At 40.4% G+C, this 22,757-nt stretch overlaps 1 protein-coding gene across 1 annotated transcript; it reads left to right on the top strand.

The window, feature by feature from the left end:
- Positions 1–67: 67 nt before the first annotated feature.
- SERINC3 (serine incorporator 3) lies at positions 68–20,084 on the top strand. The gene is made up of 10 exons (XM_036096046.2): positions 68–241; positions 5,184–5,345; positions 5,969–6,162; positions 7,268–7,347; positions 8,009–8,146; positions 10,596–10,765; positions 11,760–11,850; positions 12,692–12,872; positions 16,496–16,723; positions 17,368–20,084. Exons 1-10 carry the CDS (start codon positions 203–205, stop codon positions 17,504–17,506), a joined length of 1,422 nt encoding a protein of 473 aa, XP_035951939.1. The 5' UTR covers positions 68–202; the 3' UTR covers positions 17,507–20,084.
- The last annotated feature ends 2,673 nt before the right edge of the window (positions 20,085–22,757 follow it).

The following is a 22,757-nucleotide window of genomic DNA, read 5'->3' as shown; positions in this document are numbered from 1 at the left end:
ATTTAGCCCCGCCTTCTACCTTTGCCAATGACAGAGGCTCTCTTGGCAGCGGCGGCCGAGGGCGGTGGGCGGGGCCACGCAATGACGCCACCCGCGCGTTTCCGGCCTGAGAAAACGTCGCGTTTCTGAGGAGACACCTCGACTGGCAGTTACCACCGCGCTAGAAGCCTCCGGACCGGCCGCCTGCATCAACAGCGTCACCATGGGGGCCGTGCTGGGCGTCTTCTCCCTCGCCAGCTGGGTGAGTTCGGGGTCTGGTGTCTCCGTCGGACGTGTCGTTTGGGGGAGGGCGATAGGGAGCCCCAAACGCAGACGCGATCGGGCCTTGGCCGGGAGCTTGGGGGGACGGGCCCTGGGCTGCAGAGAGTATCCGGGGGCGCAGACCACAATCAGTGATGCCACCCCCTCATCGGGATCAGGCGGCTCGCCTTCCGGGTTTGTGGGGGGGAACGTAGGAGGCCAGGCCGTCATTGTTTACAATTTCGATTGCCCCGCCCCCGCGAGGCTTCCGGCCTCTGGGTTCCTCTGGAGCTGGAACCTGGATCGCGGAATGAGAGTTCCGGGGCGAGCGCGCTCTGCTTCGTTTCGAAGTACCTTCATTAAGGTGGCGTCATTTAATTTGGGGTGGCTTAAGTGATATTTTTATCCCATAGAATGGATTTCCCGATGCTACAGAGTATGTGGCAGAGCTGGGATTTTAACCGAGGCTTGTGTGCAGTTGTGCAAAGGAAAGAAGGCCTTGTGGATTATTATTCAAAATTGGAAGCCATGGCGTGAACATTTGGGGACCTTGTCCAAGACATTTATCTCTGGCTTCCCGTAGCATGAGGCTAATCACCCCAGCATTCCTCACCTTGAGAGCTGCTGTGAGGATAAAGTGAATAAACGGGTTGAATCGCTTTGTAGATTGTAAACGCCATATTTTAAAAAGGAAATTTTAGGATCTATGGAAGAGAATAGGTGAGTTCCCTCATATACTTGCTCCTGAGGAGCATGATTCTTTAAAATCACTTCTTGTCTCATAACTTCCTGGTTTAATTGACCAAGGACTCCATCTCAGCTCGTTCCACTACCATTTCTTAGGGACAGAGTACAAAGTGTATTTTCCATTCTTGAAGGTTGTTGATCTTAAATCAAAAGGGTGTTTGGTCATTTACAGGTTCCTTGAGAGCTGTGGCTTTCCAATTTTTTGACCTTGACCCAAAGTAAGAAATATATTTTACATGGTTGATTTAATATGCCCATTTAGACACAAGTGTTGTGAAGTAATTTTTACTTCTATCATCTGCTGTACAATTTTTCTGTCACATTAGAACAAATCCTGGTAAGTTGAATTTTACAATCCACAAGTGGGTCAGACTATTTGCAAAGTAGATTTAGAAAAAAATATATAGATAAAAAGGTAATTAGTTAAGGAGTGAATTTGTAATTTGAAACAAAGATATCTTTCTTATCCTAATAACCTGAAACACATTTTGCCTTTGATGTAAGGCTAATATTTGAATTGATGCCATCAAAGCATTTTTATCTGTAAATTGCTTTTCTATTTTATTAATCCCTTTTGTCAACAGGAATAGCAAGGAATGCAGTGTACCAGAGATGGGATGAGTGAGGGGAAGAATAATAGGAAATGAAGTCAGAAAGGTAGCAGGGAGCCAAATCATGTAGATACCCATTGTATGGTCTTGTAGGCCAATTTAAGGACTTTGACTTTTACTCTTAAGTGATGTGGGGATCCATTATAGAAAAGAGTGATGTGATCTGACCTGTGTTTTAACAAGGTGGTTGTTGGAGAACAGATTGTAGAAAAGAAAGGGTAAAGCAGTGTAGAGGAGAAAAAACTTTGCTTGCATCCTCTGTGGGATTAGTGGTTAGGCCCCCTCTGTTGGGGGCCTACGAATTAAAGTGAAGAAAGATTAGCAAGAGAAAAAAGAACTGTGTACACATGCAAAACACATACTTGCAGGATGTTATTCATCATTCGGTGATGAATAACTCAAAGAGATGGTTAGAAAATAGGGCTTATTATATACCTTAATAGGGGAAAAGAAAAGGGCTTCTAGTTAGGAAGAACAAACAGGAGATAAGAAAGTTTGTGATAATCCTTGTTTATGTGGGTGCATAGGTCTTTTGTCTTCTTCATGTCCATAAAACTCTCTTGGAAAGAGAACTTACGGCAGCCTCACATCCCAGAAGTTGCTGCCTTTAGCCAGATGAGGAAAGCTCAAAAGAAGCCTTTTTTCCCTGTATCTGTTGAATCTCAAATGTCTTCATCTTAAAATAATCTTTATACCAACTCTGGGTTCTGATTGGGTGGCTACAACAGTGAGACAGGAGCCATTGTATTTAATCCAGGTGAAAGATGATAGTAGTGGCTTGGACCAACATGATAGCTAAGGATGCTAAGAAAGTGGTCAGATTCTGGATATGTTTTATTTTATTATTATATTATATTATATTATATTATATTATATTATATTATATTTATTTTCTTAAAAATTAAGTAGGCTCCATACCAGACATGGGCCTTGAATTCACCACCCTGAGATCAAGAGTCATGTGCCCTACTAACTGAGCCAGCAAGGTGCCCCAGATTCTGGATATATTTTGAGGATAAAGCTGATGTGCTGACAGACTGGATGAGAGTTTTGGAAAAGGAAAAAAACATCAAGGATGACCAAGGTTTTTGGCCTGAGTAAGAATAGAGTTGTTACTGAGATAGGGAAGTGACATAACATATAGTAGGACAGCTCTGTTCCACAGAGTAGGTGGTCCCTCCTAAGGGCACTTATATTTTCATGATATTTATAAACAAGTAAGTGGGTATATTCGTTTGCTAGGGCTAGATTAAAAAAAAAAAATACCACAAACTGGGTGGCTCAAGCAACAGAAGTTTGTTGTCTCTCAGTTTCTGGAGGCTAGAAGTCCAAGGTTAAGGTGTCAGCAGGGTTGGCTCCTGAGGGTGATGAGGGAGAATCTGTTCCATGCTTCTTCCCCAGTTCCTGGTGGTTTGCTAGCAGTCTTTGATATTCCTTGCCTTTGTTTTCACTTGGTGTTCTCCCTGTGGTGCATGTCTATGCCCAAATTTCTCCTTTTTATGACACAAGTCATTTTTAATTAGGTGCCTACTCTTCTCCAGTATAACATCATTTTAGCTAATTACATCTGCAATGACCCTATTTCCAAATAAGGTCACACTCTCGGGTACTTGGGATCAGGACTTCAACATATGAATTTGTGGGGGTGGGGGGGGACACAGTTCAACCCATAACAAACAGTAGGCAGTTATTATGAGATTATTTAATAGGCCAGGAAGTAAATAGCTAAAGAGAGTTAGGAGTGTGAGAATGCAGACAAAATAAACATGAAGCAATTAGTGTCATTGTTTTTGGCTGTAAAACCTCTGTTTCTGTCTGCAGCCAGCTATAGACCTCTATTATGGTCTTTTGGCCCAGATTGTAGTTAAGAATTGGAGGCTGAAACTGGGTGATCAATTTACCATGGCTGTTGCGGTTACAAATGTTAATGGCTACCATGATATATTGAGCCTCTGCTGTGCCAGGCATTATGCCAGGTGCTGTATATTCCTGCCGCTGGGTTGTTCTTCACACAATAACCATTTAGGTGGTGTTAACGCCTATTTTTACAGATGAGAAAACTGGGCTTTTAAGAAGCTTAGCATCTTGCTCCAAATCACACAAAACCATGATAAAGTCCACCCAAGGTACCATCTATAAAAGTAAACACTGGGACCGTACTGTGAGGCCAGCATCCCCCATTATTTACATCTGCTGCTTCTGCTGATGATTCTGACTTAGCCTGCCTTTGTAATGTGACTTAATGTCATCTGTGAAAGCAATTCAAGTGCTTTCCTAATTAAGCTTACATAAAAACGACTCAGATTATGCCTTCATCTGAAATGCTCACCAGAGAGCCAGGTTACTCTCTTTTTTCAATTGAGGTAAAATTCACATAACATAAAATTAACCATTTCTAAGTGTACAATTCAGTGGCATTTAGTACATTCACAGTGTTACACTGTTGTTGCTGTCATCACATCTGTGTAGTTCCAGAACATTTTCATCTCCTTGAAAAGAAGCCTGGTTCCCATTAAGCAGTCACTCCCCATCCCATCTCCCTCCTCCTCCAACCTTTAATGCTTTCTGTTTTGGGATTTACTTATTTTGGATATTTCATATAAATGAAATACAGTATGTGACCTTTTGGGTCTGGCTTCTTTCACTTAGCATGATGTTTTCTAGGTTCACCCATGTTGTACCATGTATCAGTACTTTGTTCATTCTGATGACTGAATAATATTCCATTGTGTGGCTATACCACATTTTATGTATCCATTCGTCAATTGATGGACATTTGGGTTGTTTCTACCTTTTGGCAACTATAAATAGTGCTGCTTTGAATGTTCATGTACAAGCTTTTGTTTGAATACCTGTTTCAATTCTTTTGGGTGTATGTTGAGGAGAGGAATTGCTGGGTCAACTGGTGATTTTAGTGTGTAACTTTTTTGAGGAATCTCCAGGTTACTCTTAAATTGAGCTAAACAGCTCTTTATCATCATTTGTAAGGGTTTCCGTGTAATGTTGCTTGATGCTCTAATACCAGATTTGGTAACTAGGATTCCTTATATAGCAAGTGCAGTTAGGTTTTTATATTGTTTTTAAATAAAATATGCTCTCTTTGTGAATATAAGTAACATTTATTGGGCTCTTATTATGTTTTAGGCACTGTGCTGAGTACTCATTTAATACGACAATGTCTGAGGGAGGAAGATTCCATTATTCAGTCTATTTTGCAGATGGAGAAATAAGCTTAGCTTATGTAACTTGCTGAGTTAGAGTGACAGAAATAATATTGACTCCAGAACCCATGCTTTTTTTTTTTTTTTTTTAAGTAGGCTCCACACCCAGCACAGAGCCCACTGTTGGGCTTGAACTCATGACTGTGATATCAAGACCTGAGCCAAGATCAAGAGTCAGACACTCAATTGACTGAGCTACCCAGGCGCCCCCAGAACCCATGCTTTTAACTACTTCTTCCCAGCCATAACTCTCTCAGTTATAGCCGTCAAAGCCTGGTTTGCCTCATGTTCTACTCTGTGACCCTTATGACATGATGGAGTCCCCTGAAAGAGGTCTCAAATGGCTGTGGTGTGCTTATTACAGGTTCCCTGCCTTTGCAGCGGTGCATCGTGTCTGCTCTGTAGTTGCTGCCCCAATAGTAAGAATTCCACGGTGACTCGCCTCATCTATGCTTTTATTCTCTTCCTGGGCGCTGCTGTATCCTGTGTCATGCTGACAGAAGGGATGGAATCACAGCTGAAGAAGGTACGTAGAAGTAACAGTAGCCTTAACGTACTGGTTATTTGTATTATTTTTCTATTTTGCACAATTTTAGTTGTAATTAACACTCTTACTTCTTTACCATTGTAAAACTCAGTCAAGTTCATTGTAATTGTTGGGTTTTTAAATTACTTTTGGGTACAGTCTAGACATAGAATATGAAAGTGTTAGTCCTTTTCCAGAAGTCAGGGTACTCAGAATGAACATGTTCAGGCTCTACTCTAAGAACTGAGAGAAAGATATTAAAAGAGTGGCATGATAACATTATCTTCCCACTTATGTTTCAGATTTAAACATTTGACCTAGACTAGCCCTTCACCTGTGGAAGGAATCAGTTGTAGCATGAAAATTCATGGCAAAATGGGAGATAACCTCATCAGCAAGAAAAGCAAAGAAGAGAACACTTCACTTTTATTTGCAAAATGCAAATTGTTTATACTATTTGGTGACAAGATTGTAAGCGAATTGGAAGGCAAAGAGAAAAGTCCCTCAGGACAGTCTTGCAGTTGTTGAAGTAGTCAGTTGTATAAATTCAGGCTTTCTTATGATGGGATAGAATCTTTGTTTAAATGTGGATATTCCCATAACATTGAAATTGCTTTTTCCAGATTCCTAGATTCTGTGAAGGGGGATTTAAAATCAATGTGGCTGATAGAAAGGTGGATAAAGATTGTGATGTTCTGGTTGGTTATAAAGCTGTATATCGGATCAACTTTGCCTTGGCCATCTTTTTCTTTGTCTTCTCTCTGCTCATGTTAAAAGTAAAAACAAGTAAAGATCCCAGAGCAGCAGTACACAATGGGTATGTAAATTTATTTTATTATTTACTTGTTATATTATGGTGTGGATCCTCCCCTTGAACAGTTAATGTTGCCATTCTGATGGAAGCAGTAGAGTATTTGAATCAGTGGCCCACGTGTATTTCTGACCTATTGTACTTGTGAAGTTGTTTCAATGTCATTTTCAGTTGGAGTTCTGTAGCACAGAGGGGGTGAAGAGGAATTTTTTTTTTAATATCTTTGTTTCAAGTTCCTAGATTTTTATCAGACACCTGTGAAACAGTTCAGGGATTGTGCTAGGCACTGCATACACACAAACATGTGTACTTTTTATTGTTAGAAGATAAAAATGTACCTGATCTATTAAACAGTGTACTGAAAGATAAACTACATGTATTTGGGCCACTGATTTACAAATCTATTGTTTCCCATTCCTGACTGCCCCCAGTTCCCCTTTGACATAATTCTTATTTGAAAACTGAAGGGAGTGTGTATACTTTATATGTATTATAATCCTCTTTTTATAGATGCAGTAACTGAATTTCAGAAAGGTTAAATAAAGTGCCTGAGATATCTGAGCCAGTGAGAGTTGGAGTTGGGATTGGAACTCAGGTTTGTCCAGCTCCAAAGCCTGCTTCTTTCCACGCTGCCATACAAGGCAGTCTTTAAAGATCATGGACTGAAAGCCAGGTTTGGTCTTAGCTTTGCCAGTGATGAACTGTGTGATTGTGGGCACAAGGCACTTATGTCTTATGTTGTGAAAGAAGGATTAGGTGATAACTTTTCCCTAGATCCAATAGTTAATTGCTTTATATGTAGCTAACATTGTTAGTTTAGAATACTCCAGAATTGTAGAAAAATTCCTGTCTTCAATTGCTAAATGTAGGGAAATTCTTAAGTTGTATGTTTTTGTCTTATTAGGTCTATGAATTATTTGTTCTCCGGGCTAGTGTTTGTCCTTAAATTGTATGAAAGATGGAGTGAAGCAGCTTCATGTCAAATGAAATAAGCACAGACAATCATGTTGGGAATGCTACTGAGACCTTATTTTTGCATTTCAGAAATTCACTTTTCTTAGTATAAGGGCAAAATTTAACATTTCATAAATGCACTTTTATATTTTAATAGGTTTTGGTTCTTCAAAATTGCTCTCATTGTTGGTATCATGGTTGGCTCTTTCTACATCCCTGGGGGCCATTTCACCACAGGTATGGCTCACTACTAAGAGGGTTAATTATAATACATACACACTCCACAAATGATGGTCTTGAAGCTACATACTCATTACTGGTTTTGCCAGAACTGGCAATTAAATGAGGTGGTATTCAGTTTTATGACTTTGTAGTAATATTAAGGTAGTAATTAATTGATTAAACCCAGGAGGCATTCAGCCCATTTTTCAGCTGTTCTGGAACCATATGTTGCCAATATTTTAATAGTTTACCTTCTCACTTGGGCAGTACTAAGTTAATCTGAGAGCTTGTCAGCATAGGGACCTGTAACTCATATGTGTTCTATCCCTGTCTTAATATGCTTTCTTACCATAACATCAAGTGACATCTGTGGATTTCCACTGTGATTTTTTTCCCTTACAAAGGAAAAGGCTTGTTGTGCCATTTGGAATGTCAGATCCCAGGCTCCCCTTGGCACAAGCTAGAACAAATTTTAAAAGGTCTGAAGCCCAACAAAACATTTCTTAGAGAATGCCTTTGAGTTTAGAATTGGAATAATCTTCTGCTGTACTGCCGGAGACAGAATATGTCTTTACCACCTCTCTCTTACTTGAACTGAAATTGTTTTAAAATTGGATAGTAACATTCTGAAATGTTCCTCCTTTGGTAAGAATAACTTTGTTGTTTTGGTTTGTAGCCTGGTTTATTGTCGGCATGGTAGGGGCCTTTTTGTTCATCCTCATCCAGCTAGTGCTGTTGGTCGACTTTGCTCACTCTTGGAATGAATCATGGGTAAATCGAATGGAAGAAGGAAATCCAAGGTGCTGGTATGCTGGTAGGTATCTAAACTCACCTATAAAAGCCATACTGCATTATGCTATGTTAAACAGGATGTACAATAAAAATCTCCATTGATTTAAATGTGTAAACTTCCAAATTAGAGCTGAGTTTTTAAAAACTATACTTTCCCAGTTGATTCAGTTCTGAATTATATGCATTACTGGAAGGGGGGAGCACAGATAATAGAAATCATTGGCTTCTCTCAATTTATTTATTTTGAGATTTGTAATGTAACTAGATGTGTTTAGATAAGAAAAAACTTGGGTTTAATGATGTAGTTCTGGTTTTGATTTCCTTGTTTCCACAGACAGGGGGCTCAATGGGTCATCTGCCCACATCCCTCAAGCAGATGAAAGTGAACAGTCCTTACTGCTTTATTCAGAGTATGGCCCACACCCCTTGTAAAAGCTTTCTGGTGGAAAAGGGGCACTTAACATTTCTAGGGTGGAAATAGGACTCATAGCTGGTAATAATGGGGAAGGACTTTGGAATCCTCTACTTATTAGGGGAAATGACCCAGCCATATCTCATTTAAAAAAATAGTTGTTGAAATTCCTAGCCCCTGCACCCCACCCATTATAAAAGTAATAGCTATTCTTATGTCAAGAACTTGAAAACCAAAAATTACAGAAGAAAACAAATCCCCCATTATCCAACTCTTTAGTAATTAATACTCGCTGTTAACATATTAGTCTATATCTTTCCAGTCTTTTTTCTTGCATATGTATCTTCTATGTGTAGAAAAAGAGTCATTGAAAAAGATGTGTACTTGTATCTTACTAATTTTTTACATGTGTTATACATTTGGATAGCTTATAGTTTGATTTTTTTTTTAAAACCTAGAAGTAGCCTGTGAATATGTGGCTACAATGCAGCAGTAAATACCTAATAATATATCTCTGAGCACATTTCTGCTTTTTTCCTTAGAATAAATTCCTAGAAGTAGAAGAGTGGAAGGGTATGGCTATTTTAAAGGCTTTTAGTACGCATTATCAAACTGTCCAGTTTTCTTTTCATGTTATTTATCTGCCTTGCTTTTTAAATAATAACAAAAGCAAAACCAAAAAAAAGACCCCGAAAACGAATACTATGTTCACCATAAACACAGTTGATGGAACTTAATAAAAAATAAACGTGCAAATCTCCACCCACTTGCAACCCACTTTCCTCTCCAGATGTAACCACAATTACTGGATCTTTATGTATTTGTGCACATATACATGTTTTGTTATTTAAATGTAAATAGATTCATATTATGTATTGTTCCATGATTTGTTTTTCTCACCAACTATATAATGAGTATTTTCTAACATATATCTTATAGATACATCTTATTCACTTAATGGTGTTCCATGGTGTGGTATACCATAAGTTGTTTAACCATTGCCCTATTTTGTTGGCCACTTCAGTTGTGTGTAATGACTGTTTTAGCATGAGATTTAAGAAATTGGTTTATCGTGATGGATTGGAAATCCTGAAACACCTCCCCATTTCTGACTGTAAAAATTTATTTTTATTTTATCTATTTACTTCCTTTTTATATAATTCATTTGAATCATTCAACTTTAGAAGAATTTAATAATGAGTTGCAGATTTGTTATTCTTTGGAGTAACTAAGAAGTAGAGAAATCTTGCATATTCATGTGGAAAAACATTAAGAACTGTGCTAGTACTTCAACATACGTTATCATTTTATAGTGACATCATATACATCACTTAATTTTAAATATGCAAAACCCATGGAGATTATAAGTAGAAATCGGTTTTCTTAAATAAGTGTGCCGTGAATTAAGTACAAGTTAATTGAGCTCACCATTGCTACAGTTGGTCTGAGTATACTGTTACTCTTTTATGTTTTCTAATTTTCAGGGTTACATAGCTAATTGTTGATTATCCATGTGAACAGAAAGGAATATTATTTTAGGTTTTTGAAAATAGCAAATATGCCACTTTCCCACAGTGATGTGGTCTCATCAGACAGGAAGCGGATTTATATAGCCAGTGGCTGCAGAGGACAGATGTCATAAAAGATGCCTGTCTGTTGTTTCTGCTGACACCATCCCTGGCATTTAGCTTGCTGACACTGGGCCAGTTGGAGGGCCCACAAGTTTTGCAAGTTCCTAAGAAAAGCTTATAATGCACATTATTTAGCATACAGTTAGAGTTCACTGTAGCTGGAATGATCAAATGTCTGATTTTTCAACCCATGGAATCAAGGTAGGTAATCTGGAAAGTGAATCCGGTTGCTTGAATCTAACACCGAGCCACCTCTAAAGCTGTCTGAGACGTCAACCTTGGGTCTTCTGTAATTTCCCTATAAAATGTTGAGCACCATGACAGTAAAATAATATGTCTTTATTTTTATACGGAGTAGAAGAAAATTGGTCTTCGTTAGAAAAGTTTGTTACACTTGTGAGCATTCCTGTTGGTTTCCCTCTTTCTAGCTTTGCTCTCTGTCACCAGCGTCTGCTACATTCTGTCAGTTGTCTTTGTCGGCTTGCTCTACACATACTACACCAAACCGGACGGCTGCACAGAGAACAAGTTCTTCATCAGTATTAATTTGGTCCTTTGCTTTGTGGTTTCTATTATATCCATCCATCCAAAAATTCAGGTATGGTTTGCTGCTTTTTCCTCCTGTGAAAAATTTGTAATTAATCCTAAACTGATGTAACTTTTTATATGAGTTTATGTTTATCTACTTAAACATTTTCCCATATTATGATAAATTCTTCGTAATTCTAATTTAGTAACTGTAAAATGTGCCATTGAGTGCCTGTATCATAATTCAGTGGATAATTGCCCTATCGTTAAAAAAAAGCCTAGGTAACCTGAGAATTTTATAGCTGTTATAAAATAGTTTATGAGAATGAGTCTTATGAATCATTAGCCAAGCTGTTTTAGGGGGATTAAACTAGAAAATCGTTGCTTTTAATATTTAAAAACAAAACTCATGCATGCGAGTTTCATCATTTAAATACAAAAATTAATGGAGGTTTGTGTGGTTTTTTTTAATTTTTTTTTTAAGATTTTATTTATTTGAGAGCGAGAGTGGGCATGAGCTGGGGGAGGGGCAGAAAGAGAGGGAGAAGCAAGCTCCCCGCTGAGCAGCAAGTGATGCCGGGCTTGATCCCAGGACCCTGGAATCATGACCTGAGCTGAAGGCAGATGCTTAACTGACTGAACCACCCAGGCGCCCCAATTCATGAAGTTTTATGTGAGAAATATGGAAAGAATATGTAGATACTACCTCTCCTTTCAAAAATGAGAAAACTGAAGTTCCAGAGAGATGATGGGTCACCTAGCTGGTTAGCACCGCCATTGAGCTTAGCTTCTACGACAGCAAGGGACTAGGAAATCAGCCTCTGCGGGATACACGGGATTCCAGGGCTGTCAAATACCTCAAGAACCAGTAGTACACGGTCCTCTTTCTTGGTTCTTTCTCAGGCTAACTCAGACTGAAAGGTTACTTGTCCTCTTTCAGCTGTCAAATAGAATGAGAAGGTTCTCCATTAATAATATTTCAGGGGGACCCAGGGGAATCCGCTGGGTTTTAGAAAGTCAGCCCTTGCAGTTCCTGGGGCATTGTTTTCTGTTTGATTCCACAGGAACACCAGCCCCGGTCTGGTCTCCTGCAGTCCTCTCTCATCACCCTCTACACCATGTACCTCACCTGGTCAGCCATGTCCAATGAACCCGGTAAGCGGATGTCAAGAGCACATTCATTTGATGGAGAGAAAGTAGGCAATTACTCCTTTGGCAGGTGCAAACAGTAGAGGTAGAGCAAACGTCAAACAGGCAAACAAAAAGCCTCACTTAAATGTACAGTGCCCACCGTATGGTACAGATGTTCACATTTAAAGTTTTATTCTCCATGTCTGTCCGTAGCTATTCATAGCTGACAGCCTAAAGGACCGCAGTCCTTAAACAGTCTAGGCTTTTCCCTGGACTAAGATTAGTTAAGAGTTGGACAAGGCAACATTGTTTTGGCCCTTTGTGGCATTATTGTAATTGAATTTCACTTTGGTGTTACAGGCTCTAGACAAAAAAAACTAAAAAAAAAACTGAAAGAAATTTCCTTTTATAATGACTGCATTGTGTCTCACTCAATAGGGTATTCTCTGGACTTGTTTTAAAGGAAAACGGTTATTGCAGACCCTCCACTGATGACTCCCTTACTGTTAGTGTACTCCTATTTAACTGTACAAACAAAACTAGGGAAAAATTCCCTGTGCTTAAAGCCTTTGTACAATTACAGACCCAAAGAGATTTGCCAGTTAAACTTCAAAATCAGTAAAATCAAGATTGACATTTATGAATTTGACAGATACTTTGTTGTTGTGTCTTTTCTTTTTTTCTAAAACTAAGTCACTGATTGCCACACAAATATGTAACTAGTTGCTAAGCTTTCAGGTTCTTTTAAGTATAACATTCCCATGTTTTACATCATGACTGAATGATATGTGAGCACTTCCCTCACATCCTTTCTTGGAACAAGAGGAGTTCTAACTAAGGATAATAAAAAATTTTATACTTTCAGATCGTTCCTGCAACCCTGGCCTGTGGAGCATCGTTAAGCACATGACTGCACCAACCTTGGCTCCTGGAAATTCAACTGCTGTAGTCCCTACCCCTGCTCCACCCTCAAAGAGTGGGCATTTTTTAGATCTAGAGAATTTTATTGGGCTGACAGGCTTTGTTCTCTGCCTTTTGTATTCTAGGTAAGTTAAAAAGTACTTGGGACAAGATTCTCATGAAGGTTAGTCGTAGAGGAAAGAAGCTATTTTGCTTTCAAAAAGCAGTGTGAGGAATTAAGAAAAACAACTCTTCATTGAAAGTCCTTGACTTTCTTCAGTTCCCTAGCCATGTATATTTCTTAAAGCCTAGTAAATCCTATTATCAAATAATTCCTTCCAAACTGACATAGAGATACCTTCTCCCTGGATAGGAGGATAAAGTCTTCACCTGACCCTAGATCAGCTAGAGTAGTGGCTCTGAAAATTGGTTAGTTTCTCTTTTTTTGTAAGAAAATCTTAATTTCCTGATCATTGTAAAAAATATTTAAAGAACTACAGAATTCTATACATCTAATTTTAAAATCACTAGTTCATCCAGGGGCTCAGATAGAACCTATGTTAGCACTTTGCATTCATCCTCCTACCTGTTTTTTATTGATATTTTCTATATAATAGCATATATTACTTTAATAATGTAAAAATACGAACTAAAAATGGGCAAGGATATATTTATATAAATTAATAATGTAAATGAGTTAGTGTAAAGTGGGAAATGAAAGTATCCTCTCTCCAAATTTACCTCTTCCATGATTAAACATTTTGGTACATATTATTTTATACTTTTTTCTTTTGCTTATACTTAACTGTCTTATCTACAGTCTATTTGTATCTATATAATTGTACATAATTTTATTTGTCACTTGATAATTTTTTTAAATAAATTAGGAATGTACTCTGTAAATACACACAGTATTCTCAAATATGAATTTGTCATAATTTGAACAGTTTCCACAGTATGTGTAAATTTATCTTTTTTTTTTTTTTTTTTATGATTGTTTAAAATAAGGGTTGGCAAACTACAGCCCTTGGGCTGACTGCCTGTTTTTGTAAATAGAGCTGTATTGGAACACAGCTATGCTTATGTGTTTTATATTGTCTATGACTTTTTTTGTTTGTTTTGCTTTTGGCCTAATTTGTTTTGTTTTTGAGATACAATTTCCATACTATAAAATTCACCCTTTTAAAGTGTACAATTCAGGGGCGCCTGGGTGGCTCAGTCATTAAGCATCTGCCTTCAGCTCGGGGTCCTGGGATCGAGCCCCGTATCTGGCTCCCTGCTCAGTGGGAAGCCTGCTTCTCCCTCTCCCACTCCCCCTGCTTGTGTTCCCTCTCTCGCTATATCTCTCTCTGTCAAATAAAATCTTAAAAAAAAAAATAAAGTGTACAATTCAGGATTGTGCAACCATCACCACAGTCCATTTTAGAAGATTTTATTTTGCCAAAAAGAAACCTCATGCTCATTAGCAATCACCTCCCTATTCCTTCCTGCTCCAACCACTGGCAGAAACTTACCTCCTTTATCTCTGTAAATTTGCTTATTCAGATGTTTCATATATGTGGAATCATAAAATATATGGTCTTTTGTGACTGGCTTCTTTCACTTAGTATGTTTTCAAGGTTCATCCATGTTATGACCTATCAGTACTTAATTTCTTTTTATTGTTGGAAATGATACTCCGTTGTGTTTATATATACCACATTTTTTTATCCTTCATCAGTTGATGGACATTTGGGTTGATTCCACTGTGGAACTATCATGAATAATGCTGCTATGAATATTTGTGTACAGGTTTTTTTGTGTGGATGTACATTTTCAATTCTCTTGGATTTGTACCTAGTTGTAGAATTGCTAGGCTATGTGGTACCTCTTTGTTTACCTTTTTTGAGAACTGCAAAAGTGTTTTCCGAAGTGGCTACATCATCTTACAATCCCATCAGCAATGTATGAAGCTTCCAGTTTCATTACCTCTTAATCATTACATCGTAATTGTCTTTTATTGTAGCCATTCTAGAGAATGTGAAGTGGCATTTCATTACGGTTTTGATTTGCACTTCCCTCATGACTGATGATGTTGAGCATTCTTTTCATGTGCTTGTTAGCCATTTGTGTATCTTGAAGAAATGTCTATTTGAATCTTTTGCCTATTTTTAAATTGGGCTGTCTTAACTGTTTTCGTATATGGCTTGAGGTAAGGGGTCCAGCTTAATTCCGTTGTGTGTGGATATCTAGTTGTCTCAGCACTGTTTGTTAAAAAGACTATTCTTTCCCCCATTGAGTTGTCCTGGCATCCTTGTCAAAAATCAGTTGACCATAAATGTAATGGTTTATTTCTGGACTCATAACTCTATTTCATTGATCTGTATAGCTCTCCTTATGCCAGTACCACACTGTTTTGATTACTGTAGCTTTGTAGTAAGTTTTGAAATCAGGAAGTGTGAGTCATCCAAATTTGTTCTTTTTCAAGATTGTTTTGGTTATTTCGAGTCCCTTGCATTTCTGTGTAAATTTTGAGTTTTGCTTGTAAGTTTAATTGAGATTTTGATAAGGATTGCATTGAATCTGTTCATCATCTTGGAGAGTATTACTATCTCAACACTATTAAGGCTACCAGTTCATAACATAGGATGTTTCATTTAGGTCTTCAGTTTCTTTCACTGGTTTATAGTTATTAGTGTACAAGTCTTAAACATGTTTTATTAAATTTTTAAGTGTTATTTTTGACAGTATTATAAGTGAGATTGTTTTCTTAATTTATCTTTTAGGTTTTTCATTGTTACTGTATAGACATAGAATTTTTGTATATTGATCTTGTATTCTGCAAGATCATTTATTGATTTTAATAGTGTGTATATTCCTTAAGATTTTCCATGTATAAGGTCAGGTTATCTGCAAATAGAGATCATTTTACTTCTTTTCCAATCTGGATGCCTTTTATCTTTTCCTTTCCTAATTGCTCTGGCTTGAACCTCCAGTACAATATTGAATAGAAATGGTGACAGTGGACTATTTGTCTTATGCTTGATCTCAGGGGGAAAGGTTTTAGTCTTTCACTATTAAGTATGATGTCAGCTCTGGGTTTTTCATAGATGCCCTTTATGTTCGAAGAAGTTCTCCATTCCTAGGTTGAGTGTTTTTATCAGGAAAAAGTATTAGATTTTGGTCAAGTGCTTTTTCTGTGTATGTTGAGATGATCATGTGGTTCTTGTCCTTTAGTTGTATGCACTTTTCTATTCAGTCATTTAACAAACTTGCAGTGAGCATCTGCTGTGTGCTAGAAATGCATAGAGGACTACAGTCATTGTTGAGGAGTTCTAGGACTAGCAAGAAAGACAGGAATGGTAAGTGCTATGGCAGAGGGAAGCAGGAGGAGCTGTGGGATTTTAAACCAGCCTAGTGATGACTTGATGTCAGAGAAGGCTTTCTAGAAGACATGGCACATAGAGAATTAAAGAATGAAGCTAGCTGGGAGAAGGCTGGTGGGTGGTCCATTCCAAGCGTGGAAGAAGCTCTTGTGAAGTCATGGAAGCAGACACTGAGAACATGATGAAACTCAAACTCCTAAGCAGTTAACCACGTGGTAACTGATGAGCGTGCTCTCTGTCTTGTGATGGCAGTCAGCAGTTGAGAACTTTAAGCAGAGCCCTTCAGAAGGCCTTCTGTCCCCAAATAGGGGCAGTTCAGAAATAACTTGCATGTATATAGGCCAATGGCAGCAATTCATCCCATGGCCCCTTTCTGATTTGTCTTCTTTCGGATCACTTTCCAGCATCCGCACTTCCAACAATAGCCAAGTAAGTAAGCTGACCTTGTCCGGAAGTGACAGCGTGATCCTCCGTGATACAGCTGTCAACGGCGGCAGCGATGAAGAAGACGGACAGCCTCGGCGGGCTGTGGACAACGAGAAGGAAGGGGTGCAGTACAGCTACTTCTTGTTCCACTTCATGCTCTCCTTGGCTTCCTTGTACATCATGATGACCCTGACCAGCTGGTACAGGTAGGAGGCACAGACAAACCGGGTGGAAGACCACTTGGCCCCCCTTGCTGCCTGTAAAATCTCCATCCATTGCTTAACCTCAGAATCCCCTTCCCTTACCCATATAATGAAGTTGTTGTGTTCAGTGCTGACTCTTTTCTGAAATACTTTTGACTTTTTTCTTCTCTTGGATTTAAAATCCAGCTGGAATTCTTACAGTACAAATCATGGAGAGTTCTTCCGGACTTGAGTTACTTAAGAGAGAAAATCATAACATAAAGCAGTCGGACCCATCTCTGTTCACTAATTTTCCTCTGTGTCTAGAGATGGCCATTTAGAGTATTCTGATCAAAGTAATGGTGTGATAAAGAAGGAAAGTTTCAGGGACTCCATTTCAATCTAGACTTTTGCCAGTATCTAGAACAGCTAGGTGTTCCTGAAGAACTTTGCCCAGCAAATACAGTAATCAGTGTTCTTCATGCTGACAAGAGAAAAGCTTTTTGAGAGGCAGAGTCCCCTGCACATAAAAACTAATAATAGCAGCTTTCACAAGTTCCTTCTAGAACCTTACTAAAGCATAGTGTTAGCCAAGTTTCTTGTCTTTGGCTGGGGGTTGCTGCTGGATACTGGTGACAGGCTCTTTTACCTGTCTTCTGTTTTCTCAGCCCTGATGCAGAGTTCCAGAGCATGACCAGCAAGTGGCCAGCTGTGTGGGTCAAGATCAGCTCCAGCTGGGTCTGCCTCCTCCTCTATGTCTGGACCCTTGTGGCTCCACTCGTCCTCACCAGTCGTGACTTCAGCTGAACCTCTGAGAATTCATAAAGGTCTGCTTTGCCGAAAGCCCATATCTATTTTACTTTTGCTTCAACTAAAATACTAAGTGAACACTTTGCAAATGTGACTATATCCAAGTTTATATCAGAGAGCAAGATAAAGTAATGCTTGGTGCAGGTTGTGAACTTTTCATTTATATGTATATTATGTTTATTTGTAAAGATATAGCGCGAAGGGAACATTTTGCGTTTTAAAGTGAACTACAGCTGTGCTGTGAAGAGAGTTCTTTATTAAGATCTGTAGGATCCTACAACTTTGATTTAAAATGTAAGAAAAATGTTGGATATTTTAGGCCAATCGTTAATATATTTCTATTGCAGTCTCCTGAAAAAGCAAAAAACAAAACCCACCATTTCTGTGACAGGTTTCCTCTGTGAAAGTCTTTATTTGTGTGATGCAAGCAAGCAGTGTGTTCAGCCCTTCATCCCCCACGAGGTGTGGCATTGGAGTTCTTGGGGGGAGGGGTGCGTGCCTCTGAGTCCTTCCGCAGACGAGCAGGGTGGCTCACCCAGCTAACCGCTCCTGCAGCTTGGGTTAGTTCATTCAGTGTTGGACGCCATAGCAGTGATGCCTAAAGCAGGTCCAGCTTTGCCGGAAGCGTTCGTCTCCATAAGCGCTTTGTAGTTTTGGCAAAAATGAAGTTACTTGGGAAAACAGTGCCACTTTAGTCTTTATGTCATTATCTTGTTATGAGTATGTAAAAGTAAAATGCATGTGAATTTATTATATTTGCACTATAAAAGTATTTGATTAAAATAGAGATTTAAGCTTTTAAGGCCCTTTCTTTTACAGCTTTTATGAGTTAGCAGCCATCCTATAATTTGTAGACATATGTGGGCAGTCAGGTTCATCAGGCATCGAGCAGAATGCGCCTGTCTCTTCTAAAACTTGAGGCCTGGCTAGTAAGTCAAGTCTTGAACTCATCCAAAAATTGTACTAATAATATCTTCCCTGGGTAAGACACTTGTGTAGATGAGACACAAGGCAGGCGCTCTTGGGAAACTTCTTCAGGAGAGGTAGCACACAGGGAGGTCGACTAGAACAGTTCGTTCTTTCAACACACATTTACTGAGTGTCTGTTCTGTACCAGGCCCTGTCACGTTCGGGGATACAACGTTAAACATGACAAGACACCAGCTCTGCCATCTTGGACTTAGAGTTTAGAGGAGGGTGAAAATGAGCTGACAGGTGTACAGCGCCTGGGATGAGTGCTTGTGATTGAGGAATTGCAGAGAACTCAGGAGAGTTGCCTGGGGTCAGGGTGGGGGGTTGTCCTGGTAGGCTTCCTGGAAAAAGTGGAGTTGGAGGCCAGGAATTGTTAGGAGTTAGCTGAGAGAGAAATGGGGTAGAGGGCCGGCATTGCTGCAGGGTAGACAGAACTTCACGTTAAAGGAAGGGAGACGCAGTCTTGTTCAGGAAAGCTGGAATGGGAAGAAGAGGGCAGGGACTGGGTCACAAAGGGCTTTGCAAACCACACGGAAGAGTTCGAACCTTACGTTGAGAGCATATTCATAGTGACATGAACAAACGGTCTTCAGTCACTGCAGCCGACGCGTAGAGAGGCATTTAGAGAAGACACCAGGGCAGGCCATACACCATTTCAAACAGAGAAGTGAAAGTGAGGATGGGGAGAAACTGACAGCTGAGAGCTACTTAGTAATTAAAATTTAAAAACTGGCAATTGATTAGCTCTCGGGGAGAGGCCGATTCCTGAGTGCTGCTGGTTTCATCACCTGAGTTGATGGGGGTTCCATTTATATGGGGAGAGACAGGAAGAGGAACACATTGTACGGGAAGGATGGGGTTGGTCCCTTAAGAATGGCTAAGGACATTGGCTTGGAAGTCAAGACTGGGTTTGTATCCGCATTGCTTTTTTTGTCTGTCAAACTGGTCGGCTCATATCTATTGAGTACATGACCTTGGGCAGATGACTATCTGTGTGACCATCTGTCTGAGCCTCAATGTTTTCCTCGTTTGAATAAAAGATAGTACCTAGTACGTATTATTGTTTAAAGTTACCTAGCAAAGTGCTTAACCCGTTTTAAGCACTCTGGTGGTAACTGCTAATCTCACTATGGGCTAAAATGAGATCAGACAGTATTCAAAGGTCAGAGATGTTCAGCCACAGTCTGATGGAGGCTAGATTTGAGGTGTCCTTACAGAATTAAACAGATGGGACACAGAGGGGACAATCTCAGTTGGGATGGAGGTTGGTGGGGATGGGGTAAGGAAGCAGGGCTTGATGAGAATCGTTGGAACCACTGTGTTTTAAACCAGTGCTTTATGTCAGGGTACAGAGATAAAGTTACAAGGGAGGTCGGGAGGGGGGCAAATAGGGGAGGTTTAGCCCCTTACTTTGCCAGTGTAAAGCAGACACCCCACTTTCCTTAATAGCAGGGTAGCCAGATTAAGACCTTTAAAGGTCCTAAACTTCAGAAACAATGAAGGTGTGCCATCCCCCACCTTATGTAATGCAAAATAAAACAATACTAAATTGTAAAATAAGTGTAACAAAGTCCAATAAAGTTTTTATTTTTTCTCATGATAACTTTGATATTAATTTGAAATAACAAATTTTCTTTGAAAATTAGGGGACAGTATCCCTGTTTGCTTGACCATACTCTAAGTTAAGTTGGCCTGTTGCTAGGAAACCCAGGATTACTCAAGACTCCAGTGAACCATACTGGTGAGTGCTGAATTACACAAGCATAAATAACATCAGCAGGTCGAATAAGCCCAGGATCACACTTGAAAGCAGGAGAGTATTTTGACTCATCAGATAAGTCATCTGGTGTTTCCTCCCCAGGAATGGGCCTGTCTGTCCCTCAGGATTGCAGATGGACGACGGCCTGGCTTCGAGGCCAGCAGCATGGCCTAGGACTTCGTCAGGGGCAGTGGCAGCACCTCCACCTTTACCTGGTCGGAGCTCGCTGGGAGAAGGCTTGCAGGCCCATGTGGCCCCTGCCAGATGTTTGCTCTCTAGACTGGTCTAGCAGAGTACTCAGTTGGGAAATAAAAGCCTCTTATCCAGCAAGGAGCCTGCCAAAGAATGGCCATGGACCTGGTTATCGCTGCTATTGATGTTCTGGACCAAGCCGTAAACCAGCACGTGTTTTTGTCCATTATAATTCCTTTTCCTTTTTATACATTCCAGCAAGAGCGTTCAGTAACATGAGTCATGCGTTTGAGCTCTGCAGATTGATGGTGGGTACTGGGCTTATCTTATCAACCAGAGCTGCTTGCTCGTGTCTTTTCTCCTCTCCTGTTGTTCTATCCATCCTGTACCTTGGAGCCCGAATCAGGCGGCCTGCTCAGTGGCGTCCTCACCACTGCTGAGTGACATGAGCTGCACACAAACCGTCTCCTCAGGTGCAGAATAGTGACCATGAAACTGTGTGTGTGCCCAGCTGTGAATAGATGCTGTTCATGCACCTAGAAGGTGGGGATTCTCCCCCTTCCCCCCCAACAGATCAGACTGAGGCTTAGAGAAGTTAGGGACTTGCCTATAGTTAGTAAGAGGCAAAACAGAAACAAACCAGGCCTTGAGAGTTCTTTTTTCAATTAGGCCCCATTGTCTCTTGGCATAAGGTGACAGGCACCAAGATGACTGGAGACGGCTTAGGGACGTGCTGTCAAACTACCCATCAGCAGCGAAGGAAGATTAGGAATCCCCCGAAGACAGTAACTGACTACAGGGCACTGTATCTCTAATGGCTGGCACCTTACCAGGTAAGAGGATGAACGTTTGGTTAAAACAGTTTGCTTCCAGAAAAGTGGCAACCCTAAAGGATTTTCTTCCTCACCAGCTTTAATGCAGTAGCAGGACACATTTCTGCATCAGTTATAGGCGTGCCGGACCAGTGCTATGTGAGGAGGGGGCATCGCGGAAAACAGGTGTTTCAGAAAACCAGAAGCAACTCCCATGGCTTGTAAAAACTCTGCTGCCCTGGTTGGAGCCAATAGTCCATTCTTCCAGATGTGAGAAATGGACTGAGTTTTAGGGCTACAGCTTCCTGAAGAAGGCTGACCTCAAGAGCTGGCATGTTGCGGTGTTAAGAACTTAACCTGTTGCATCATCAAAAGTCAGCGGTAAGTGTATGGACGTCCTGCGTGAGACGGTTTCCCAGCTGACTCGTCACCAACACACCGGACTCGTCACCAACACACCGAGGCACCTAGCTTTTGTCTCCTGTGGGGCAGACCACACGCTCCTGCATAGAAACCAACAGGGAGCCGGTAGAGAAACAGCTAAGCATGCATGGGACCACAGTTGGTCAAGCCACACCTAGTTATCCCTCAAGGAGCCTGGGTTTACTTGTGCTTCCAGAATGTTCAGTTACAGCCTGGGTCTCAGAGGTTAAGAAGCTCCGCTTTATATTTTACAAGAAGCCAGAAAACAACCTAATTTCTACACTGTTCCCCTATAAAAAAATTCTTTCCTCCTTTCCTTCTGTGTTCTGTTGGAGGGTGGATGACAGTAAAAGGCAAACAGTGGCTGTAACCATCGGGCAAAGTGGGCTAGAGTCTGACTACCTGGCTTTGAAGCCCAGCTCCACATTTGACTGTGTGTCCTTGGGCAAGCTGCTGAACTTCTCTGGGCCTCATTTCCCCCACAGGAGCAGGAATACTACTTAATTAAGATTAAGTGGGTTATCTCTGTGAAGCACCTAACATAATGGATGCCTAGCCCATACAGGCCCTCGGGAACTGTTAGCTATGCGAAAGATTCAAGGCCAGTCTAGAAGGGACAGCTGGGCCTTAACTGAAAAAATTTGCATATCGTCTATACCATTGTGTGTATCAAGTGCCATTCTTTGTATACACTGGTATCTTTTTTTTTTTTTAAGATTTTATTTATTTATTTGACAGAGACCCACAGCGAGAGAGGGAACACAAGCAGGGGGAGTGGGAGAGGGAGAAGCAGGCTTCCCACGGAGCAGAGAGCCCGATGTGGGGCTCGATCCCAGCACCCTGGGATCATGACCTGAGCCGAAGGCAGACGTTTAACGACTGAGCCACCCAGGTGCCCTACACTGGTATCTTCTAATTGTGCATGATCTTCAGAGGTGGCCAGCCCCAAATCTATAGGTGCCATGTGTTGCCACAGGGCCTCTCCCTGCCTGACCTGGAGGGAGGCTCTACCCGGGCCATCATGTACCATGAATAATAAAACTTCAGAACCTTTATCCAAACGGTCACTGTCATAAAAGAACTCCACACA

The sequence above is a fragment of the Halichoerus grypus genome, chromosome 10 (genome assembly GCF_964656455.1).
Source record: "Halichoerus grypus chromosome 10, mHalGry1.hap1.1, whole genome shotgun sequence".
Classification (NCBI taxonomy): domain Eukaryota; kingdom Metazoa; phylum Chordata; class Mammalia; order Carnivora; family Phocidae; genus Halichoerus; species Halichoerus grypus.
This window is presented reverse-complemented; position numbering and strand designations above follow the sequence as displayed.

What these genes read in the sequence shown, in the direction of transcription:
- SERINC3 (XM_036096046.2), top strand. Translation starts at nt 203, where the DNA reads ATGGGGGCCGTGCTGGGCGTCTTCTCCCTCGCCAGCTGG. An exon ending in AGAGCAGCAGTACACAATGG is followed by an intron (nt 6,163 to 7,267) that starts GTATGTAAATTT and finishes ATATTTTAATAG; the next exon opens with GTTTTGGTTCTTCAAAATTG. An exon ending in AGCCATGTCCAATGAACCCG is followed by an intron (nt 11,851 to 12,691) that starts GTAAGCGGATGT and finishes TTATACTTTCAG; the next exon opens with ATCGTTCCTGCAACCCTGGC.